The sequence below is a fragment of the Borostomias antarcticus genome, assembly GCF_949987555.1.
Source record: "Borostomias antarcticus genome assembly, chromosome: 7".
Taxonomy (NCBI): domain Eukaryota; kingdom Metazoa; phylum Chordata; class Actinopteri; order Stomiiformes; family Stomiidae; genus Borostomias; species Borostomias antarcticus.
Genome location: NC_140240.1, coordinates 4805029 through 4824862, shown reverse-complemented (window position 1 = coordinate 4824862; position 19834 = coordinate 4805029). Strand labels below are relative to the sequence as shown.

The following is a 19834-nucleotide window of genomic DNA, read 5'->3' as shown; positions in this document are numbered from 1 at the left end:
TACTTATCGATTTCGTGCCCAAATTGCATATCAAGTTGGCCCAGGCGAGTTATTTCGCCGTCCTTCAGATTTAGAGAGACACATTTTTACTAATTCATGGGTTTCAAATGTAGTCCTAGATCTGCCATATTGGGGACCAACACAGGTGTTTCAATTTATCTGATTGGCTCTACTGCATATAATCCTACATCCTATGCAGTAGAACTAATTCATTCATTTGAAACACCTGTGTTGGTCCCCAGCATGGCAGGTCTAGGACTACATTTGAAACCCATAATATTATGAACTGTAAAACTCAGAAGCCAATTGGGAGTTTCAACTCAACAAAACAGCAATAGCAACAGCAAATTTTAAGAGAGACCTAACGGTATCTGATGGCAGAAAATCTGAAAATAACTTTTAGAAAGAAAAAAAAACTCTTTCTCTAGCAACTGGTTTAAACCTCAACTAGGCTAAATCCTACAACCCTAAAATTCTACACCATATATATAGACTGAAAAAAGTAGCCTACTGTGTTATGTTAATAGTAAATTTACCATAGCCAGAACATCATTGAGCTCCGGTTTGTTGTTTTTCTGCTGCTTGTTGCCTATTTTTGTAACAGCTTCTTTTTTCACTTTGGCTAGCTTAATTTATGGGTGGGATCAGTGAGACAAAGGCCTTCTCACATATGGGCCCATGGTCCGTTTTTTATGTACACATCTTTTGCTTTTCGGAGAAAATACAGTCACTTATTCCACACAATATATGGTACGCCCAGAAGGATTAAGAATCCAGTACAGCTGTGTGCTACTTTCTTGACATATCTGTTTGCGAAACTGTTTGTTCTGTGATTTGGGCCTAGTTCCTCTCCCTGCATGTCCACAGCGCTTCTGCCTGCCTGTGCGGAACAAAAGATTAGCAGCCAGGAAATACCTCAGCCAATCAGAAGCTGCCTTACATCCTCCCCGTGACAGCAGGCCACTCACCGCCTGGCTTCTATCAGAGCAGCCGATCTTCCAGCCTGGAGAGCCGTGGCTGTGCTCTGAGCAGAGTGAGGGCTGAGAGGGCTGTCCTCCATGTTTTAATAAGCATTGACATAACACACTGAGTTTGTTAGCCATGCATCCACAGAGGTAAGCCTGATTTTCCTTTCTTTCACTTCCTCTTTGATAAGCTACCAGCTACTGTGTGTGATCATTCTGTGCCTCAGTAATACAGGTTTGTCTGGCAGACAGAGGGGGGGAGAGAAAGCCTGCTTGTCCCCACAGCTCAGGAGTGGAGCCTGACAAGAAAGCAGAGTGCAGCACAGCACAGCCCTGTACAGCAGGCCGCCTCTTCTCTGCCGGGAAGTCTGGTCACATATTGGGGGTTCAGACTGACTACCGACAGTAGACAACCTTGCAAGATGGCCTCTTAATTAATAGATGTGCTGAAGTATTGCATATATTTACCAGGGAGAGTAGGAGGGGTTTGTGTCTGGCTGTCACAGGCCTGTGTTCTCAAAATAGCGGGCAAGGGAAGGGTAGAAGGTTAGATAGAGTAGGCAGAGCACATTCAAGAGGGGATCCCCAAGTGAAATCAACAGATGGTGAAATGACAGCACAGCAAGAATAATTTAGGCCTCAGACTGGCATCAGAGCAGGGCTGAGGGCACTGTTGTTAATGCCCTTTTTCCTAGAATAGAAATGTTCTCCTAGCTTGCTGGACTTTCACAATAAAATAGCTCACAGGCTCATCTGGTCTAGTCAACGTATTATTCTAGACCAGGCCTGTGGGCCTAAGGGTAGTACACAAATACCCTCTGCCGGAACCTTTTTAAAATGAGCACAGATGCTTGTTGAACAGGTTTTGTCTAAACAAATATTTAAATGTCGCTTATTTGGGACTGTGCCCAAAGCATTATCTTAGTATCTGATAGTAAAGTAGGCCTAATGGTGTATTTAAATTCACAGCCTGCTCTCTACTGTGGGGTGGCAGCCATTTCAGGGAGCTTCCTCTTTCTGCACGTCGGCTCCAGGCACGCTGGGTGTTTTTGAGGCCTGACGAGGACAGGAAGGACTGTTTCTGAGAGAGTACACGGGACAGAACAGAATCATCTGCCTATAAATATACAAGATTATCTGTTTCTGAACTCTTGAACAGGTTGGAATGCATGTATTTAGCACACAATATGCTGCTTGTGAGATTTATGTGTGTAGTAGGCTAGTCATTTCTCTCCTACATATGTTAAGCTAAATGGCTGTATCCTTGCTTGTTTAAAACAGAATAGCATATGTAAAGTTAATACATTTAATTGGATGGTTTGAATTTGAATAGTTTTGAATTGTGTTGGATGTTTTCAGTTATTTCCCTTAAATTAGATTTGGCAGAGTTGATATTGTGCTACAGGGGCAGCTTTCAGTATTGATTGAGGAACAGAACTCTTTCTTTTTACCCACTGGTGTGGCGTTTGGTAATGCCCCCTAATCCCTTCATTCCACTCTGGTGTTAGGATTGGCGAGGGTGCAGCTGAATCGGCTCTGCTGTCCACCGAGCAGGCAGGCAGCCCGCCCATGTTTGAGAAATCCATTTTATGATGGCCCCTTCTTTTCAGTTATTCCCCACCACACCCATGCTGTTTGAAGGTCAGACAACCTTCATGTCATTCTCATTTGTTCTCCATGTTGAGAAGGGTGCTTAGACAGTGCCTTTGTTGTTGTTCTTGTTGCTATTGTTGTTGTTGTTGGTGGTGGTTACGGTGACTATTAAGCTAATTTTGATGTCAGCATTAATCTTGGGACTTGATGTCAGAGATGGGGTTAGTTGTAGGTAGTAGAACTGTCAGAATGATGTAGACTTATTCCACTGGCAATATTGTGGTTATTTTATTGTTATTGTACATATGATCCCCAAACCCTCACAGATTTGTGAGGATATTTGACAGGGAACTCCATTAGAACAGCATGTAGTGGGGAAAAGCTGTCTCCAGCACAGTCTGTAAAACATAATAACTCATTTCTGTAAACCACAGCCATCCATTTTGATTGGGAGGCCTGTGACATTTTCAGCCTTGCCTTTGTGCTCAGTGTTAAGGTTCTGACTTCCTGCATTCCTGTGAGCTGGTCTACTGGTAAGCTGTGTGCTCTCTCCACAACAGTGCGAATGGAGCAGTGTGCTGTGCGTACGTGTCCATGTATGTGTGTGTGTGTGCGTGTGTGCGCGCAGCGGGCAGGGAGGGAATGTCTTCAAAATGGACGCCACACACACTTGCCTGTGGGCTGTGGAGGGAGAGGGAGGGAATCTGATCTGCTCCCTCTCAGCCTGTGTAACTGCATCCTCCATGTTATAGAAAAGGCACACAGTCAGTGTGGTCTATACAGGCTCTGAGGGAGTGGGGGACTCGGTTCCAGGGGTTTTAGTGATAGTGAGGCGAAATCCTCTCTGCATTGCAGCACTGTGTTTGAGGAGAGAGGGGAGAAGAGAGTCTGTGTGGCACACCGAGCCCAGCGCCCAATCAGGCACCTCCATGTGGTGCTCAAACCAATCGGCAGCCCACAGCTGAGGTTAAAGATTGACAATCGCAGAGAGAGCAGCAGGAAGAGCAGGCCCTTCTGGAAAATTCTACACCCATCTTTGTCCTCATAACCCACCGGCCTAATTGCAAAAAAAGAGAGATTAAAAAAGGCTGAAGAATCTTATTGTCTGTGCATAAAGAAAAAGGTATGCTGTTGATTTCCTACGTAGAAGCATGAATGTTACGTGAGAGGGGGTGTAGGAAGGACTATATGAATGTGCATGAATATGTATGTTCTGTAATGTTCTATCTGAAAAGGTTTTTGGCAGATGGGGAAGGAATTGCTTTTGGTGTGTTCCAATGGTTCTCTGTCTCCCTCTCTGTTCTCCTGGGCTGGGGAGGAGAGGATGTTGCTGAGGAACATTGTCTGTACTGGCTGGATGAGAGGTGGAGGCCAGTAAAGCCACTAGCCTGTCACCCATCCCTGCACATCTGTGCTGCTGTCACAGCTGTCTTTTTCGGACACTGTGATGGAGGGATGGAGGAAAAGGTGGGGAGAGACGGATGCCAGCAAAAGGATGCATTTTCTGCGAGAACAGTGAGCTGCTGTTTTTGTATGCAGTGCTCTCGCATTCTAATTGTGTCTCTTCAGGAGCTAAATAAAAACTGCTGGATCAGAAACCGTCGTCTTTGCGAGACTGTTGCTTCTGTGGAGTCAGAGAAAATGGCTTTCAGGATCGACACAGTGATGGCTGAAAATCAAGCCTGATCAGTTCACAGAGCTACGGGGTAAAACCAATTTAATGGTTTTCTAGGTACAAAAGGTCTTCCTTTCTCACAACACCCTTTTGACTGAAGGAAGTGGATGACATGTTTATATACAGGCCTGGGGATTGCTTTCCTTCAAGGATCCTCAAATGTCTTCTCTTCATTGCTTTGAATTTCTGAGGGAATAGTGTGTGTAATGGAGGAAGTTTTATTTGAAATGATGATAAAATGTTCCTCAATCTCTTGTTAGTTATTGCTAATGGTTCATCACCCTCTTGGTTCTACCTTTTGTGAACCAGTCTCTTTAGAGGTCTCAATAGGCTAGCTCCTGGGCCCAAAGGCTGTAGGCTCATGATTCACAATTGACTCAACATCAAACTCTGTTGCTCCTACACGTCACTGTGCAAAGATAAGGGCAGAACAAACCCCCTGCTTATAACAGTCCTTCCAAAGTCCATGATGTGATTGTAACTTTAGAAAATATCAGCATATCTCTTCTTAACTAGGCATGGTATTGTAAATTGACCCGTGTGTCTTAAGTATTTATAGATTCCTCTTGGATACTTTAGATTATAGCCTAATCACATCCATGATGATATAAAGCTATTCAGCATTTTAAACACACAGTAACAGAAGCTTAGTGTCCTTTGCCCACATTATTCATATAACTCTGACCATCTGGATCTGTACCCCAATGTGTAATTAGACATTTCTGTAGAGATAGATAGATACTTTAATAATCCCCGTGGGGGGAATTTGGGGTGTCAGCAGAGGAAAAGTCCAAGCTCTTTGCTTTGCCACAAAAAGAGATGGACCTTCTGACAATGGCCTGTGGGTTTATGATGAGTCTGTCCCCAAGCCAATCGCGAGGGCCTATTCCAGTCAACATTGCTTTAGACAAGTTTGCCTGCAGGCAAAATGAACCACAGTCAAAGAATAAGCCCATTGTAGTGGGCTGACTGAGTCTAACTGGTGAGTCAGTCGGTTAAAAAGTGGACCTTAACAGCCAAACTTGTCTCTGGAAATGAAACCAGAGAAAGTGCTATATATCACTCCCATGTGTCTCCCTCAACTACTTAAGCAGGTGCTTGTTCTCATCTAGAGTACTTTATATCTTTATATTGCCCAGTGACATTAAATAAATATACTCTGAGCTACTAATGGCAGAGCCATGCCCGTTACAGTGAGTCTTTTTTATTTATTTTTTTAAACGATTTTTGGGGGCATTTCTGCTTTATTATTATATAGGACAGTGTAGACTGACAGGAAAGGTGGGAGAGAGAGAGAGGGGAGGACATGCAGCACAGGGACCGGGCCGGATTTGAACCCGGGCCGCTGCGAGAAGGTCTTGCCTTCATGTGGTACAGGCCTAAACCGATGAGCCACTGGAGCACCCCACAGTGAGAGTCTTGAGGCATCTATAGCTTCAGGCTTTGACGGTGCCTCTCTTTTCCCTACGTCAGTGTGTCAGAGGAGGAGGTGAAGACTGAGTCGGATGCTGTAGAGGGGATGGAGATCTCTACAAGATCCAAAGGTGAGAGAGATTACTGTGATTTTGAAGGTGTCTGCCAGTAACAAGCCTGTGTGGTGATGGTGAAAGGGTTTCAGTGTTGCTCCGTGTTTGAGTCTGGATGTGTGTATGTTTCTAGAGACCTGATAGAGAGCTGAGCTGCAGGACGAGCACGATGTGCTTCATTGCTTCAAGGCTTTGTCACTATGGTTACTAGCCGTGTTCCAGTTCCACTGTATGAAAATCTACTGCTCTCTCCATCAAGATATACTGCAAACCTGTTTTAGGAATGATAAATCAGCCACCCTGAGCTTATATGACCTTTGCCCTCTGGCTGCAGTTTCAGACCCCGGGTCAGCAGAGCGAGCGTCCCAGAAACGTAAAGTCCCCAGCAGCCCTCCTCATTCATCCAACGGCCACTCCCCAGCTGAGACCTCCCCCAGTCCGGTGAAAAAGAAGAAAAAACCAGGAGCGGTCAGCAGCAACAAAGACCAGGTGCAGCTTCCACCTCCTGCCCCGGTGTCGCTCTCTGCCCATGTTGCTGGAAAAGACCTGTTATCATGAAAATGGGTCTAAAATATTTGTTTTCATTTTAACTTCGGTATGATACCTGGTGTAATACATTGGTATTTTGAACCTTTTGATTTGCATGCATGTTTTGCTAAATTGCCTGTTGTGCAAAACAATTCTGTTATATCAGTAGCCTATATGCTCATATCTACAACAAGGTGTTTTACATAATCTGATTAGAGCCTGAGCCTGAACCGAGTTGTACCAGAAAGGCTTGTGTTGACCCATCGCTAAATGGTCGTGGGTGTGTATAAAAACTGCTGCACTAAATTCCACTAAGTGATAATGAAGGCTATTCTGATCAGATGGATGATTGAGGTCGATGGAGATTTTAATACAGGCTAGAGACTGATTCTCTTTAGCTCTGTACTGTACGTGGTATGATTAATCAGCCAAGAAGAACATTCATGACTCAACATACTCTCTGTTTTGCCAATAATTATGTACGTTGACTGTGTGCATGTATGCTGTGCTGCTCATGTAATCTCACGCCTGATTTTAATGCCCCCCAATCTTGTGTTTCTTTTGCCTGCATTCCAGTCAGAGCTAAGACATGGTCCCTTTTACTATGTGAAGCAGCCAGCACTCACCACAGACCCTGTTGATGTTGTACCGCAGGACGGCAGAAATGACTTCTACTGCTGGCTGTGCCACCGCGAGGGCCAGGTGCTCTGCTGTGAGCTCTGCCCCAGGGTGTACCACGCCAAGTGCCTCAAACTGCCAGCCGAGCCCGAGGGCGACTGGTTCTGCCCAGAGTGTGAGGTACTCGCTTGTGTGTATGTCCGATTGGCTGAAAACCATATGGGGGTCACCTGGTACCTCAAATAAATGTTGGGGTTGAGAACTAGACATCCCGGGAAAAACAACATATTTATGCAGAGGTAACAAGGAACATTGAGACTGTGAAATTGGACTGGACTGGACAGTTTAATTTGACAGCCTGTTCTCCTCCTCTTTCAGAAAATAACAGTGGCAGAGTGCATAGAGACTCAGAGTAAAGCCATGATGATGCTCACTTTAGACCAGCTTTCTTACCTGCTGAAGTTTGCCCTCCAGAAGATGAAACAGCCAGGTGTAAGTGCACTGACCCAACCCCCCCTCCTCTCCCCTCCTCTCCCCTCCTCTCCTGCCCTGAGGAGCCCTGTTCGCTCTGGACACCATAAATCCTCTACAAGCACTGATGTGCTACCACTTTCCCTTCCCCTCCCCCCCCCCCCCCCCAACACATTTTTTTCCCTTTTGTGTTTTCTAACAATTACATTGATTCTTTGGTTTAAGAATATCCTACTAGTACTAATGGTCAATGAGTTAATAGGTTTAGTCTGCCAAAGTCATGTTTCCACATGATACAAGCACAATAGAATGGTCTTGTGTGTGTCTTCAGAGACAGCATAACTTGCAGTCATGCTTTTTTCATTCCACTACTACATAAATGCACCCTACCAAAATGTACTTTACAAGATTGATTGTGAAGTATGTTTTGGGTTAGCCTTTTAAACCACCTCAGTCATGTTATTAATCCAGTCCTCCATCATAACAACACGGAAAGGCTACATTGAACTAAGGGTGCAGTTTGTGGTGAGGATACAGTTCCCCATCTTATACTCTCTTTCAGGACCAACCACGCTCGTCATCTCACTCCCCCCATGCAGGCGCTACGCAGAGAAAGGCTTTTAATTGGGTAATCAATCCAACACACTAACAAAAAGAACCCACCATATTTTTACCCCCGTTGTTTTTTTTTTCTCTCCTGGTGTGGAGTGGGTTTCTGTTCGTCTGTTGGAGTTTTTAGTTGATGTTGTCTGTCCTGGGCTGCTAGTGTGTTGTGTGTGTATGTGCGTGTTGTGGTGTTGGAAGTTATGCAGTGAGTTATGCTGGTACAGTATTTACAATAGGTAGGCGTATTCATTGGGTATGTATCTCTCCTCTCTACTCTTATCCAGACTGAGCCTTTTCAGAAACCCGTATCTCTTGAACAACATCCGGATTATGCCGAGTATATATTTCACGCCATGGACCTGTGCACATTAGAAAAGGTAAACAACTGTCTACTGTGTCTTACCACAAAGGTTTGAAATACTATCCCAAACCACTTCATGAGTTGTTCCTCTCTGACTTCCTCATCGGCTTTTTCCAGAACATAAAAAAGAAAATGTATGGCTGCACAGAGGCTTTCTTGGCAGATGTAAAATGGATTTTACATAACTGTATAATTTATAATGGAGGTTAGTGTCCTGGGTTTAATTCATTGCATAACATTTGATTTTTTGGTCAGAGATTTGTTTAAGTTCACTAATTTTGATCTCCCTGTTTTAGGCAATCACAAGCTCACAGCCACAGCTAAAGTCATAGTGAAAATCTGTGAACATGAGGTACGTTTGTTTTAGAGGAATAGGATCTAAGATTCTTACTATAAAAACTCACATCTACAGTATGTTGAATTCTCTTCCAGATGAATGAGATTGAGGTGTGTCCTGAGTGCTATCTGTCAGCCTGCCAGAAGAGAGACAACTGGTTCTGTGAGCCATGTGTAAGCTCTGTTACATCATTATTTTTTATGCAAAAGACTTTGTGGCTACTTATGTTAACATACTAGTATTTTCACTAACTAGTCTTCATATTCTCTGTGCTCAGAGTAATCCTCATCCTCTGGTATGGGCCAAGCTGAAGGGCTTTCCATTCTGGCCAGCCAAAGCTCTGCGGGACAAAGATGGCCAGGTGGACGCTCGCTTCTTTGGGCAACATGATAGGTGAGGCCCAGGTCATTTGGGAGGGAGTATATTTTTTCTTCTTTTTTTACTTTGCAGCATAATGTCTTTTTTTTTAGCCTGTAATATTAACATGCTCTTCATCACAACCCTCCAGGGCATGGGTCCCCTTAAACAACTGCTACCTCATGTCCAAAGAGATTCCCTTCTCGGTCAAGAAGACCAAGAGCATCTTCAACAGCGCCATGCAGGAGATGGAGGTCTATGTGGAGAACATGAAGAGGAAGTTTGGGGTCTTCAACTATGCCCCCTTCAGGACACCTTACACCCCTGACAACCAGTATCAGATGCTCCTAGACCCCGCCAACCCCTCCTCTGGCTCCGTCCGGCCTGAGAAGCAGGAGAAGATCAAGTTCAGCTTCGACATGACCGCGTCCCCCAAGGTGCCCATGGCCAGGAGTATGATCTCAGGGGTGGGTGGGATGGGAGGGAGCGCCGGGCGGAGGATCTCTCTGACGGACATGCCCCGTTCCCCTATGAGCACCAACTCCTCCGCCCACACAGGCTCTGATGGGGAGCAGGAGACACCAGACAAGAGCCAAGCCAGAGCCCCGAGCAGCCACTTCAGCGCAGGGGAGGAGTCCATGGACTGCACAGGTACTACACACCTATATATATATATATATATATATATATATATATATATGTATGTATATGTATGCATATAGCAGCCTGACGGAGTGTACTTAATGAGTACTGTACAGTACAGTATGTCGCATAAATAGAATACATACAACAGGAACACACTCTTATTTACTACTTGAGGTCTTCAACAAAAAGGCCTTTAAACACAAAACAAATTTAGTGTTATCTAGCTTTCATTTTACCGGTTGTGTACCAACCTACGGTTCAGACAGAGAATACTAAAATTATTATGCATCTTTACTCTCTCTTCAGCATCACCTGCCTCAACTCGACCTGTTGCCACAAGCAGTGCAATGGATAGTCCTAAACCAGGCCCTGCCCTCCCCGTCACACCCAAACAGGAGAAGACTGCTACTACAGGGAGCATCCTCAATCTCAACCTGGGTGAGGCTCCCTACTAGCCTTGTACAACCATTTTAAATGTGCAGTATTGCACTGTATTGTGATAATAGCACACTATTGTGACCCATTTACCATAAGACATATTGTGTGAAATAATTTGCTTTTGTGATGTCGTGTCAGATCGAAGCAAAGCAGAGATGGACTTGAAGGAGCTGAGTGAGACTGTGCAGCAGCAACAGCAGGGGGCGTCAGTGGTCCTCACCTCACCTAAGAGACAGATCAGAAGCCGCTTCCAGCTCAACTTGGACAAAACTATAGAAAGCTGCAAGGCCCAGTTAGGTGAGTGATCACTTACAGTGCAGCTATCATAAAGCAAATTTGAACTCGGGAGGAATTAAAGCAAACGTGGGGAGTATTTGTGCCCCAATATTACCAGGCCGCTTTTAAGCCGTTACTAGACCCATCATTCCTTCACATCTTCTCCTGCTGCTCCCAGGTATAGATGATATCTCTGAGGACGTGTATAAGGGTGTTGAGCACAGTGATTCGGAGGACTCTGACAAAACAGACTCCAGCGACAGTGAGTATGCCAGTGACGAGGAGCAGAAGCCTAAGGAGGCCCAGGACACCAAGGCTTCTGAGAAGTGTGAGAAGGAGAGAGGGCCCAAGGACCAGTCATCCCCAAGCCAAGATAAGGAGAGCAAGACAGAGGCCTCAACAGCGGCCACAACGACCATAGTGGGCACAGTGGCACCAGCCAATGTCTTGGAACCATCATCTAAAGAGAAACAGGTCACAGACTCTGATAAAGAGTCTCCAGAGACAGCTAAAGGTGCCCCGCCCTCTCCTGCCCCCAGAGAGAAGCCCCAAGTGAAAGAGGAGCTCAGGCAGCCCACACCTGTTGAGGACTCAGATTCTGAGAGGGAGCTGGTTATCGACCTTGGGGAGGACCAGGGGGGCAGAGAGAGGAAGAGGAGCAGGAAGGACGCAACCGCTACTAAAGATCCTCCAGCTGTTAAGACAGAGGGTGAGTCCATCTGCTGTCCACCACTTTCTGGCGAATGGTACTACAGTATAGGTACTACATATTCAACTCAAAACACACCAACCTGACGGTGTGCCGACTTCCTGACAACTCTTTGAGAATCAGACGGAATTTAGCCCAGTCATTATAGTAACAACCCAGTGTTCACGGTGCTCTGATTGGCTTGAAATCGATATGACTCACCAAGTCTAACTGATTGCAACAGCAATTCTATGTTGAATTGTCCAGCAATTCTATGTTGAATTGTCCAGAAAGTGAGTCCAACAGACGCCTGTCAGACCGCCACTGTTTCTGCAGACCGTGAGGTTGGTGTGTGTTGGGTGTTTGGGCTTTAGACTTTTTAGACTTTCAGGATCTGATTATTATTTGGTGTGTCCGTGAAATACTAAGAAAAAGTATAACCTGTGTCAAAAGGTTTCATACCTGATTAAGTTGTGTTTTTTTAATTGTAGGTAAAACTTCCACCCCTTCAAGTTCCCTTACCCAAGTTCAAAACAACCCAGGCCCCTCCTCTACATCCAGTGTCAAAGAGCCTTCTCAGTCTCCTATGGCAGTCCCTCTCAACATGGTCTCCTTCACTACTGCTGCTCCCACTACAAGCCCAGCCACCCTGCCCAACACGACCATGACCACAACCCCAGTCTCCTCCACCTCCGCCACCACCACAGCGGTGAAGAAACAGCGCCCCCTGCTGCCCAGGGAGACAGTCCCAGTGGTGCAGAGGGCTGTGGTGTGGAACCCCACCACCAAGTTCCAGACCTCCTCCCAGAAGTGGCACATGCAGAAGGTGCAGCGGCAGCAGCAGAATCAGCAGCCTGCTACCACCCAACTGCAGACACCAGTGTTGGGGCAGGTGCAGGCTAGCCAGATGCAGACACAAACACTGCCCCAGACCCCAGCCACTGGAACACCATCGTTATCAGTGTCAGCCCAGCAGCCGTCCCAAAGCACGCGGTACCAGACCAGGCAAGCAGTGAAAGGTAGATCACTCGATTATGTAATTAACAAACTTTTCAAGTATGAATTTTCTATATTTGTACCAAGGCACAACAGGAGATGAATCAACTACACCATTGGATTCCAGAATCTAAACGTTGATGTGACTGATTTGTTCCTCTTGTTGCTTAATCTAGCTGTCCAGCAGAAGGACACTCCACTCAGTACATCCACATCGGCAGTTACCCTGGTAACCAGTAGCCCAGCTTCAGTGGCCATGATGGCAGCCCCAGGGTCGGGTACAGCCGCCTCCTCTTCCTCCTCCTCCTCCTCTTCCTCCATGGCTGGAGACTTCCAGATCCCTACTGCCTCTGCAGATGTAGCAGCAGACATTGCCAAGTACACTAACAAAGTGAGTGCAGGCCTGTATGGATCAACACAGTGCAAATTAAAGGAGTAGTAAAGGGAAAATGCATGCAAACATGTTTTAGAAAGATTTTTCAAGGTGCGCACCCACATCCATTGTATGACTAAAACGGTGGTAGAGCAATTATCGGACTTTCTCAAAAGTGCTAGTTTTGTCAACTTCTTGATCTGAAACATTGTATATGATCATAAGTAACCTTAAAACAGGGCTAAACATGCATTTTCCCTTTACTACTCCTCTAACTGTTTTTGTCATGGTTTTGCACTGGAAGATCGGCGGTTCTGTGAAAAATAAATGTACTTACATATTCCTTTTCAGATAATGGATGCAATTAAAGGGACAATGACTGAGATCTACACTGACCTTTCCAAAAGCACATCAGGGAACACAATAGCAGAGGTATGCATCTGACCTAAATAACACCCTGATTGTAACAACAGCATGATCCAATAAATTGGTGCCCCTGTCTCTCACAGATTAGACGACTGAGAATTGAAATTGAAAAACTGCAGTGGCTGCATCAACAGGAATTGTCAGAAATGAAGCACAATCTAGGTAACAAGGTGCTTATACAGATTTATTTTGTTGAAAACTGCATCATTCGTCATTTAATAACGGTTGTTTGTGTATGTGCCCATGTGCAGAGTTGACGATGGCAGAGATGAGACAGAGTTTAGAGCAGGAGAGAGAGCGTCTGGTGGCTGAGGTGAAGAAGCAGATGGAGGTGGAGAAGCAACAGGCAGTGGATGAGACCAAGAAGAAGCAGTGGTGTGCCAACTGCAGGAAGGAGGCCATCTTCTACTGCTGCTGGAACACAAGCTATTGTGATTACCCCTGCCAGCAAGCCCATTGGCCAGAACACATGAAGTCATGCACACAGTCAGGTAACAGTCCTAATCAGACACTTTTAATAGCAAATTACTTATTTTGTACCAGGAATTGATTGATTGATTGATTGATTGATTGATTGATTATACTTTATTGTTCCAGTGGGGAAACTTGTCTTGGGCATAGTACCGTAATGCTTCAAAGTGCAACAGAGACATTACATACAACAGGCAAAAGAAACAACAACGTCAACAGCAAACATTGAGTGATTTTGACAGCAGCTTCCATCTGGACATGGCATTTGATAGATATTGCACATAACCCTTCAAGTGGTGTTTCAGAGTGCAGGTGCTGGTGGTCATATAATTACCGTTTCTGCTTAAGTGAGTTTATCAATTTAATGGAGACTGGGACAAAAGATAGTTTTAGGCGATTATTATTACATCTTGGCATGCGAAGCCTCCTTCCTAGGGGGAGGACTATTCTGTGGAGAGCGGATGTTGGGGCTCTGCGATGATCTTATTCGCCTTATCCAGGACAGCTTTTTCATAGAGTTTATTTAAGGACATCTCCTTCACCTACAATTTTCATGGCTGTTTTGTGCATGCTGACTAGTCTGTTTTTTTGTTGTACAGTTAAGTTACCAAACTTATCTGATTACACTCTCCACGATTGACCGGTAGAAAATCATCATGATTTGTTTTCTTACTTCATAAAGTCTGAGTCGCCTCAGGTGATAAAGACTGCTGTAGTTTGTTACACAAGTTGTCTATGTGTGTATTCCAGAGGAGATGGTTGTCTAACTGAATACCTAGGTATTTATAGGTGGGCACCTGGATGATTACTTGGTCTTTGATGACCACAGGCTCATGGTCAGTTACCCGCCTTGGATCTAGCACGACCTCCTGAGTTTTGGTGACGTTTAGGATGAGATGGTTGTTGTCACACCATTTAGTGAATGTGTCAATCTCATCATGGTACACTGAGGGGTCACAATTGAACACACAATTGAACTTGTGTGGGGATGTCAGCTTATTCCGTTTTTGTGTATGTATGTATTTTGTCCTGTTCCAAATTTCTAGCAACGGCCTCGCAACAGGAGCCTGAGTCCACAGCTGATGCTCCAACCAAGGTTTCAGGACAGCCCAGCAGTGGGCCGATCTCTCCCAGAGAAATGCCAGCAAGTGTACCGACAGACAAAGACTCTGACATGGAGAAGAGCAAGGACAGTGTTACTGTTAGTCTTTCCTAACCCCCAATCATCTACCCCAACAGTGAGGAACTGCACTTGAACCTGTATTATAGAACTATCGACACCTTCTTCACTACATGGATGACTTCCTGTAGCATTTCTCTTACACTGCTGCTCTGGAGGAATCCAAAAGGCTGTTTTTTTGTTTACTTTTCCAACTTTTGATGGCCTGAGCTTCAACTTTTCCTGTGGTACAGTTGCTGTGTTGTCTCTGTTTCCCCATTGTATGTGTACTGTATGATAAGGAGTCTCAATGCAAAGCATGAAGCAAAATAAACCATTAGGGAAGAGGCCCACCTCTCTCTTCTATTAATACAACTGATTACACTCCTTTACACTCTTATACATAGAGATAGTGTTCCATGGCCAAAATTGAAGAAATATCTAATCTGTATAGAAAAGTGTATCTGTCACTGTTTGCCATCTTGATCAACACTTAAGAGGAAATACATAATGTTTTGGTACTGTGTAACCGACGATCAAAATGACAAACCAAATTTCAATGGAGCAGAGAGGGGGAAAACATCAGATGACTGTTGACTCAAATGTCTGTGAATTACCCTTTTCATTTTTTATGTTAAATTATTTATAGTTCTACTGGTATATCATCCAACGTATATGACAGAGATTACATAACATATGTAAAGTGGATTCCCTGATGAATCTGAATATGGTACAGAAATTGAAAGTAAGAATTATTCTATTTTTGTTCTATTAAAGAATGTTTTTCAAATTCTTTCCTCCTCTCTTGACCCATGTTTCAAAATGTTTCCAACGCCTGTGCTTATATTGGGTATCTACCTTCACTGTTCTCTGTTTCATTTTATATTACTGCCATTGTAAAATAAATTACAATACTGCATTAAAATCTAGTTTTTATTTTACAGAAAATACATAAACCTAGACTTAAGAAAACACCTGGAGAAATATGGAAATGGTCTTCAACAAATCTGTACCACAGAGTTGGGGGTGGAGGTCACAATGTTAGGTAGGCTTCCTTATTCTGTTTCTGCAACACTACAACCAAATCTACATGCAGGAGATGAATGAGACAGCAATTTCTTTATCCACTCAACCTTTTATTTGTACAAGTAAACTGAATGATGTCACAGTTTCAAGACACTTGCCTCAGAACTCCTAGTTTACTGCACTGTAACAATTCCTTCTCCCTACTCCTGCGGAGACCACAGAATGGAACTGTTTTTGTAGCCTACTGTATTTCTTGTCAGCTGGACGAACTGCTGTTGTTTACATTCTGTACAAAAAATAATAATAAAAATATACTGTGTTTTTTATAAATGTGTTAGACCAAGTATGTGATTTTCTTGTTTCCACCAATGGTGTGTTTGCTGAAAGCGCGACCACTGAAGTTCCCTTGCATCATCAACTTTATTATTGCAGGTGTATCAGCAGGACCCCATCTCATTGCCGCTTGCGGCTATATTCTATTATAAAGAACATGATTTATGTTTTTATCCATCTTTTTATGTAAAGCACTGTGCTACATTGATTTGTATGAATGGTGCTAAAGTATATAAATAAAATGACATTGACTTTATATATATATATATATATATATATATATTTACTTATATATATATATATATGACTTTATATATATATATATATGTATATATATATAAATATTTACTTATATATATATATATATATAGTATTAAACCCAGTCTTTTCTGTTATGTTCTGTAAAACACTTTGTAAAACATTGTTTTTAAAAAGTTCTATGCAAATAAATCAGTTTTATTGCCAGATGTGTAAAAACATACCTGGCAATAAAGCTGGATTATTTGTATAGCACGTTTTGACAGTGTTTTGCAAAGTGCTTTACAGAACATAACAGAAAAGACTGGGTTTAATACAAATAATAGAAGAAAAAAAAATATAGCCACAAGCAGCAATGAGGTGGCCTATGGATACAGCCCGAGTAGTTTGTAGCTGGTTCCAGCTGGATTTTTCAGTAGGGTATCACAGTGCCATCTACTATATGGCAGTCATCTTTCAACCCAACAACGTTTGTCACACATTTACTATGGGTACAATTATATATACCACCTAGCAGCCAGAGGGCACCGTGTGCACGATTTGAATGGGCACTGCAGTACTTGGCGTAAAGTACCAACTTTGTCAAGCCACAAATCACGGAACGACCTTACCTTGTCCTTATAATCCTTGGTGGAGAGAATACCTAAGAGTACACATGTGCGATGGTGACTGAAGTGTTCATGAGAAGAAACTTTTTATAGGTTTTGCCAAAATTCCAAGCTGCAGAAAAATCCATCAAGATGGACAATATGGGTCCAAATGGCAAATGTAAAAGTTTCATACATTTTTGTCCACCGAGGTGAGAATTCCTAACCTGACTCGCCAGATGGTTTTCCTTCACACAACCATATGGGAACTCTCCATTGGAAACTGTTTGGAAAAGAGCGGGCACTTTCAAAAATACTTGTCAGATGATTGGATGAACCATCTATCATGTGCTAACTTCAACCGCTGCTCGCTGTCATCACTCCAAAACCTGCCCAGCGTAGTAGCTATTTGTATTTCAATTTCCTCAGAACCAACGTTGATTGGCAAGATCATTTTCTCATCTGGCACAGTCTTTGCATAGTCCTGAAACTCTGCTCCCTTATTTTTTCCTCCAGATCCTCACTGACCCTAGGACATCCATCTACAGTATGGGCTGCAGGGAATAAGTCTGTTCAAAACAAATGTAGGCTACCACAACTAAATAGATAGATACATTATTATTTAGGGGTGGCACATAGCTTGGGAGGTAGAGCAGCTGGCTGGGGACTGCAAGGTCCCTGGTTCGATCCCAGCATTGTGCCGAAGTGTCCTTGCGCAAGACACTGAACCCCAAAATCGCTCACCTGCATCACAGCAAGAAGGGCCTTTCTGTGCAGAGTTTGCATGTTTTCCCTATGTTTGCAAGGGTTTCCCAAGAACCCAATACAAACTGTTGTACTGTGGACATGATGTTCACAGCATGGCAGCTCCAGGAAAAGTGTAGGAAGCAACATCAGGACCTCTTCATAGCCTTTATTGACCTGTCAAAGGCTTTTGCCACGGTTAACAGGGAGCTTCTGTGGAACATCCTCCTGGAGTTTGGCTGCCCATAAAGGTTTGTCAATATCCTTCAACAATTCCATGGGGGGATGATGGCATGTGTGACCACTGGAGGCAAGGAATTTGAACCCTTCACGGTGTGCACTGGTGTACGCCCGGGGTGCATCCTTACAGTTCTTTTTAAGATCTTCCTCCTGTGTGTGACATTGCTGCTTCGCGAGGAGAGCAAGGACAGTGGGCTCACTGTGGACTTCACACTTGATGGAAATCTGTTTAACATCCGAGGCTCCAAGCAGTCACAAAAATAACATCTGAGCATGTCATCAAGATACAGTATGCAGATGACACAGCTTCTGCAAGGGCATACAGCATGGTAGACTGGGTCTCTCCATAAACTTGGCAAAGACCAAAGTATTATGCCAGTGGGCTTCTACTCTTATCTACCAACCCTCACCATCTCCAACAATCCACTTGCAATAGTGTTCCCTTTAAATACCTGGGCAGTTTCTTCTCTGACGACTGCAGCATCAAAAGGGAAAACTGGATTAAACGGGCGTCATCTTCTTTTGGCAGACTCAGGAGAAGGGTCTTTCAAAATAAAGACCTCGCAACCTCCATACCAAAATATCTGTGTACTGGCATTTGTCATCACAACTCTCCTCTAAAGCTATGAGGCGTGGACCCTGCACAGCCGCCACCTCAGGATGCTTGAGGCCTTCCACATCGGGTGTGCATCCTGAGGATAACCTAGCTGGCATGACCTTGTGACCCATAATGAAATACTCCACAATACCAACTGCATCAATATGGAGGGTACCGTGACAAGGCACCAACTTGGCTGGCTCGGTCATGTGATCAGAATGCCGAAAAGAGAGCTTACCACGTAAGATGCTGTATGGCCAGTTTGGCCACCACTCAGCAGAGGGGCAGAAAAAGCGGTACAGAGACCAACTGAAGACCATCATGAAAAAGTGCGGCCTGAACCCGATCCAGCTGGAGAACATTGCCGCTCAACGCACCATCTTGCAACAGCTCTGCCAACAAGGAGTCCAAAAGCTTGAGGAGGACCGAGGTGATCAACAGATCAGAAGACATCTCAGTAGACATGAAGCCGGTACCACATCCACACCCCCAGTCCACAGCCACAAGAGGTCTCACAAGTAGCAGAGGCAGGACTGTCATCATTGGACACGGCGGACAACCTTAAGCAAGTAAGCCAATAAAGACCCTCGAGGTCCAGATTAATCAAGATCAGTTTGTAATTACTTGAGTAGCCTACTGTGCGGTGCTTTTATCTCTAGCAGACTTGATTAGGCCTCGTGTATTGCTCTCCTAACTGGTCTACCTAAGAAAGCTATAATGTAGCTGTGTAATATAAAGTTTTGATGACTGAAGGCCAATTTAGGGACTCAACATAGGATTGCGGGCCACCCAAGAAAAACAGAGCACAAAACAATTCCCTCTATATGCCTAACCAATCATACGTACCAGTGATCACACCAATACCAAACATGAATTCATTTTGAGATCAAGCCTGTTTGTGTCCATAACTGTGTTTGGTGATAGCATCGTCCACCAACTGGGGGAGAGTAGAGCACACGGCAGAATTTACTTGCTACACTGCTCCCTAACTTTGTCCATCAGCTCCCACATCCCCCTGAGGATCATCAGGAGAATCTCCCTGAGCTATGCTGTTTGTTCCATTTTAATCAAAAGGATTGGATCCAAGACAGGACACCAGGCATTATACTATACTGTATATAGCCTATATACTATACATTATGGTGTCCTGGCTTGTATACTGGCAATTTACAATCAATAAGCCATTCAGCGTTTCAATAGGGCACTGAAAGAGGCACACCTGGACACCACAGTCTAGAAGGAGCTATAGAGGGAGAGCCCAACAAAAATACCTAGGCCTGCCTGGTTCCGCACATTCATCTCACTAGGCTCTGTGCACCAGCTTCACTACTTCCTGAAAGTCACTTGGCTTCTTTATTTCCTGTCCTATATGATTGAATTAAGTGATTAATCAGGTGTGTGCTGGGTCTTCCGCACACCTGATTAATCACTTAAGCCAATCATATAGGACAGGAAATAAAGATGCCAAGTGACTTTCAGGAAGTAGTGGAGCTGGTGCACAGAGCCTCTTGCCTTCAACTGTTCATCAAGATGCTATTA

At 44.2% G+C, this 19834-nt stretch overlaps 1 protein-coding gene across 3 annotated transcripts; it reads left to right on the top strand.

Annotated features, from left to right (window-relative positions):
- Positions 1 to 1004: 1004 nt before the first annotated feature.
- zmynd8 (zinc finger, MYND-type containing 8) lies at positions 1005 to 15790 on the top strand. 3 transcript variants are annotated; one of them, XR_014630537.1, is made up of 21 exons: positions 1005 to 1115; positions 5707 to 5777; positions 6094 to 6248; positions 6864 to 7085; positions 7284 to 7397; positions 8267 to 8359; positions 8461 to 8548; positions 8640 to 8695; positions 8776 to 8853; positions 8958 to 9073; positions 9189 to 9688; positions 9989 to 10120; positions 10259 to 10417; positions 10575 to 11105; positions 11576 to 12103; positions 12257 to 12471; positions 12805 to 12885; positions 12963 to 13041; positions 13131 to 13370; positions 14397 to 15254; positions 15454 to 15790. XR_014630537.1 is itself a non-coding variant. In XM_084440819.1 (21 exons), exons 3-21 carry the CDS (start codon positions 5753 to 5755, stop codon positions 14564 to 14566), a joined length of 3582 nt encoding a protein of 1193 aa, XP_084296945.1. In that variant the 5' UTR covers positions 1929 to 2124; positions 2474 to 2606; positions 5707 to 5752; the 3' UTR covers positions 14567 to 15790. The 3 variants fall into 3 exon arrangements, 2 of the variants coding, with proteins under 2 accessions (XP_084296944.1, XP_084296945.1); XM_084440819.1 differs by lacking the exon at positions 1005 to 1115 and adding exons at positions 1929 to 2124; positions 2474 to 2606 and having other exon boundaries at positions 14397 to 15790; XM_084440818.1 differs by having other exon boundaries at positions 14397 to 15790.
- Positions 15791 to 19834: the final 4044 nt, after the last annotated feature.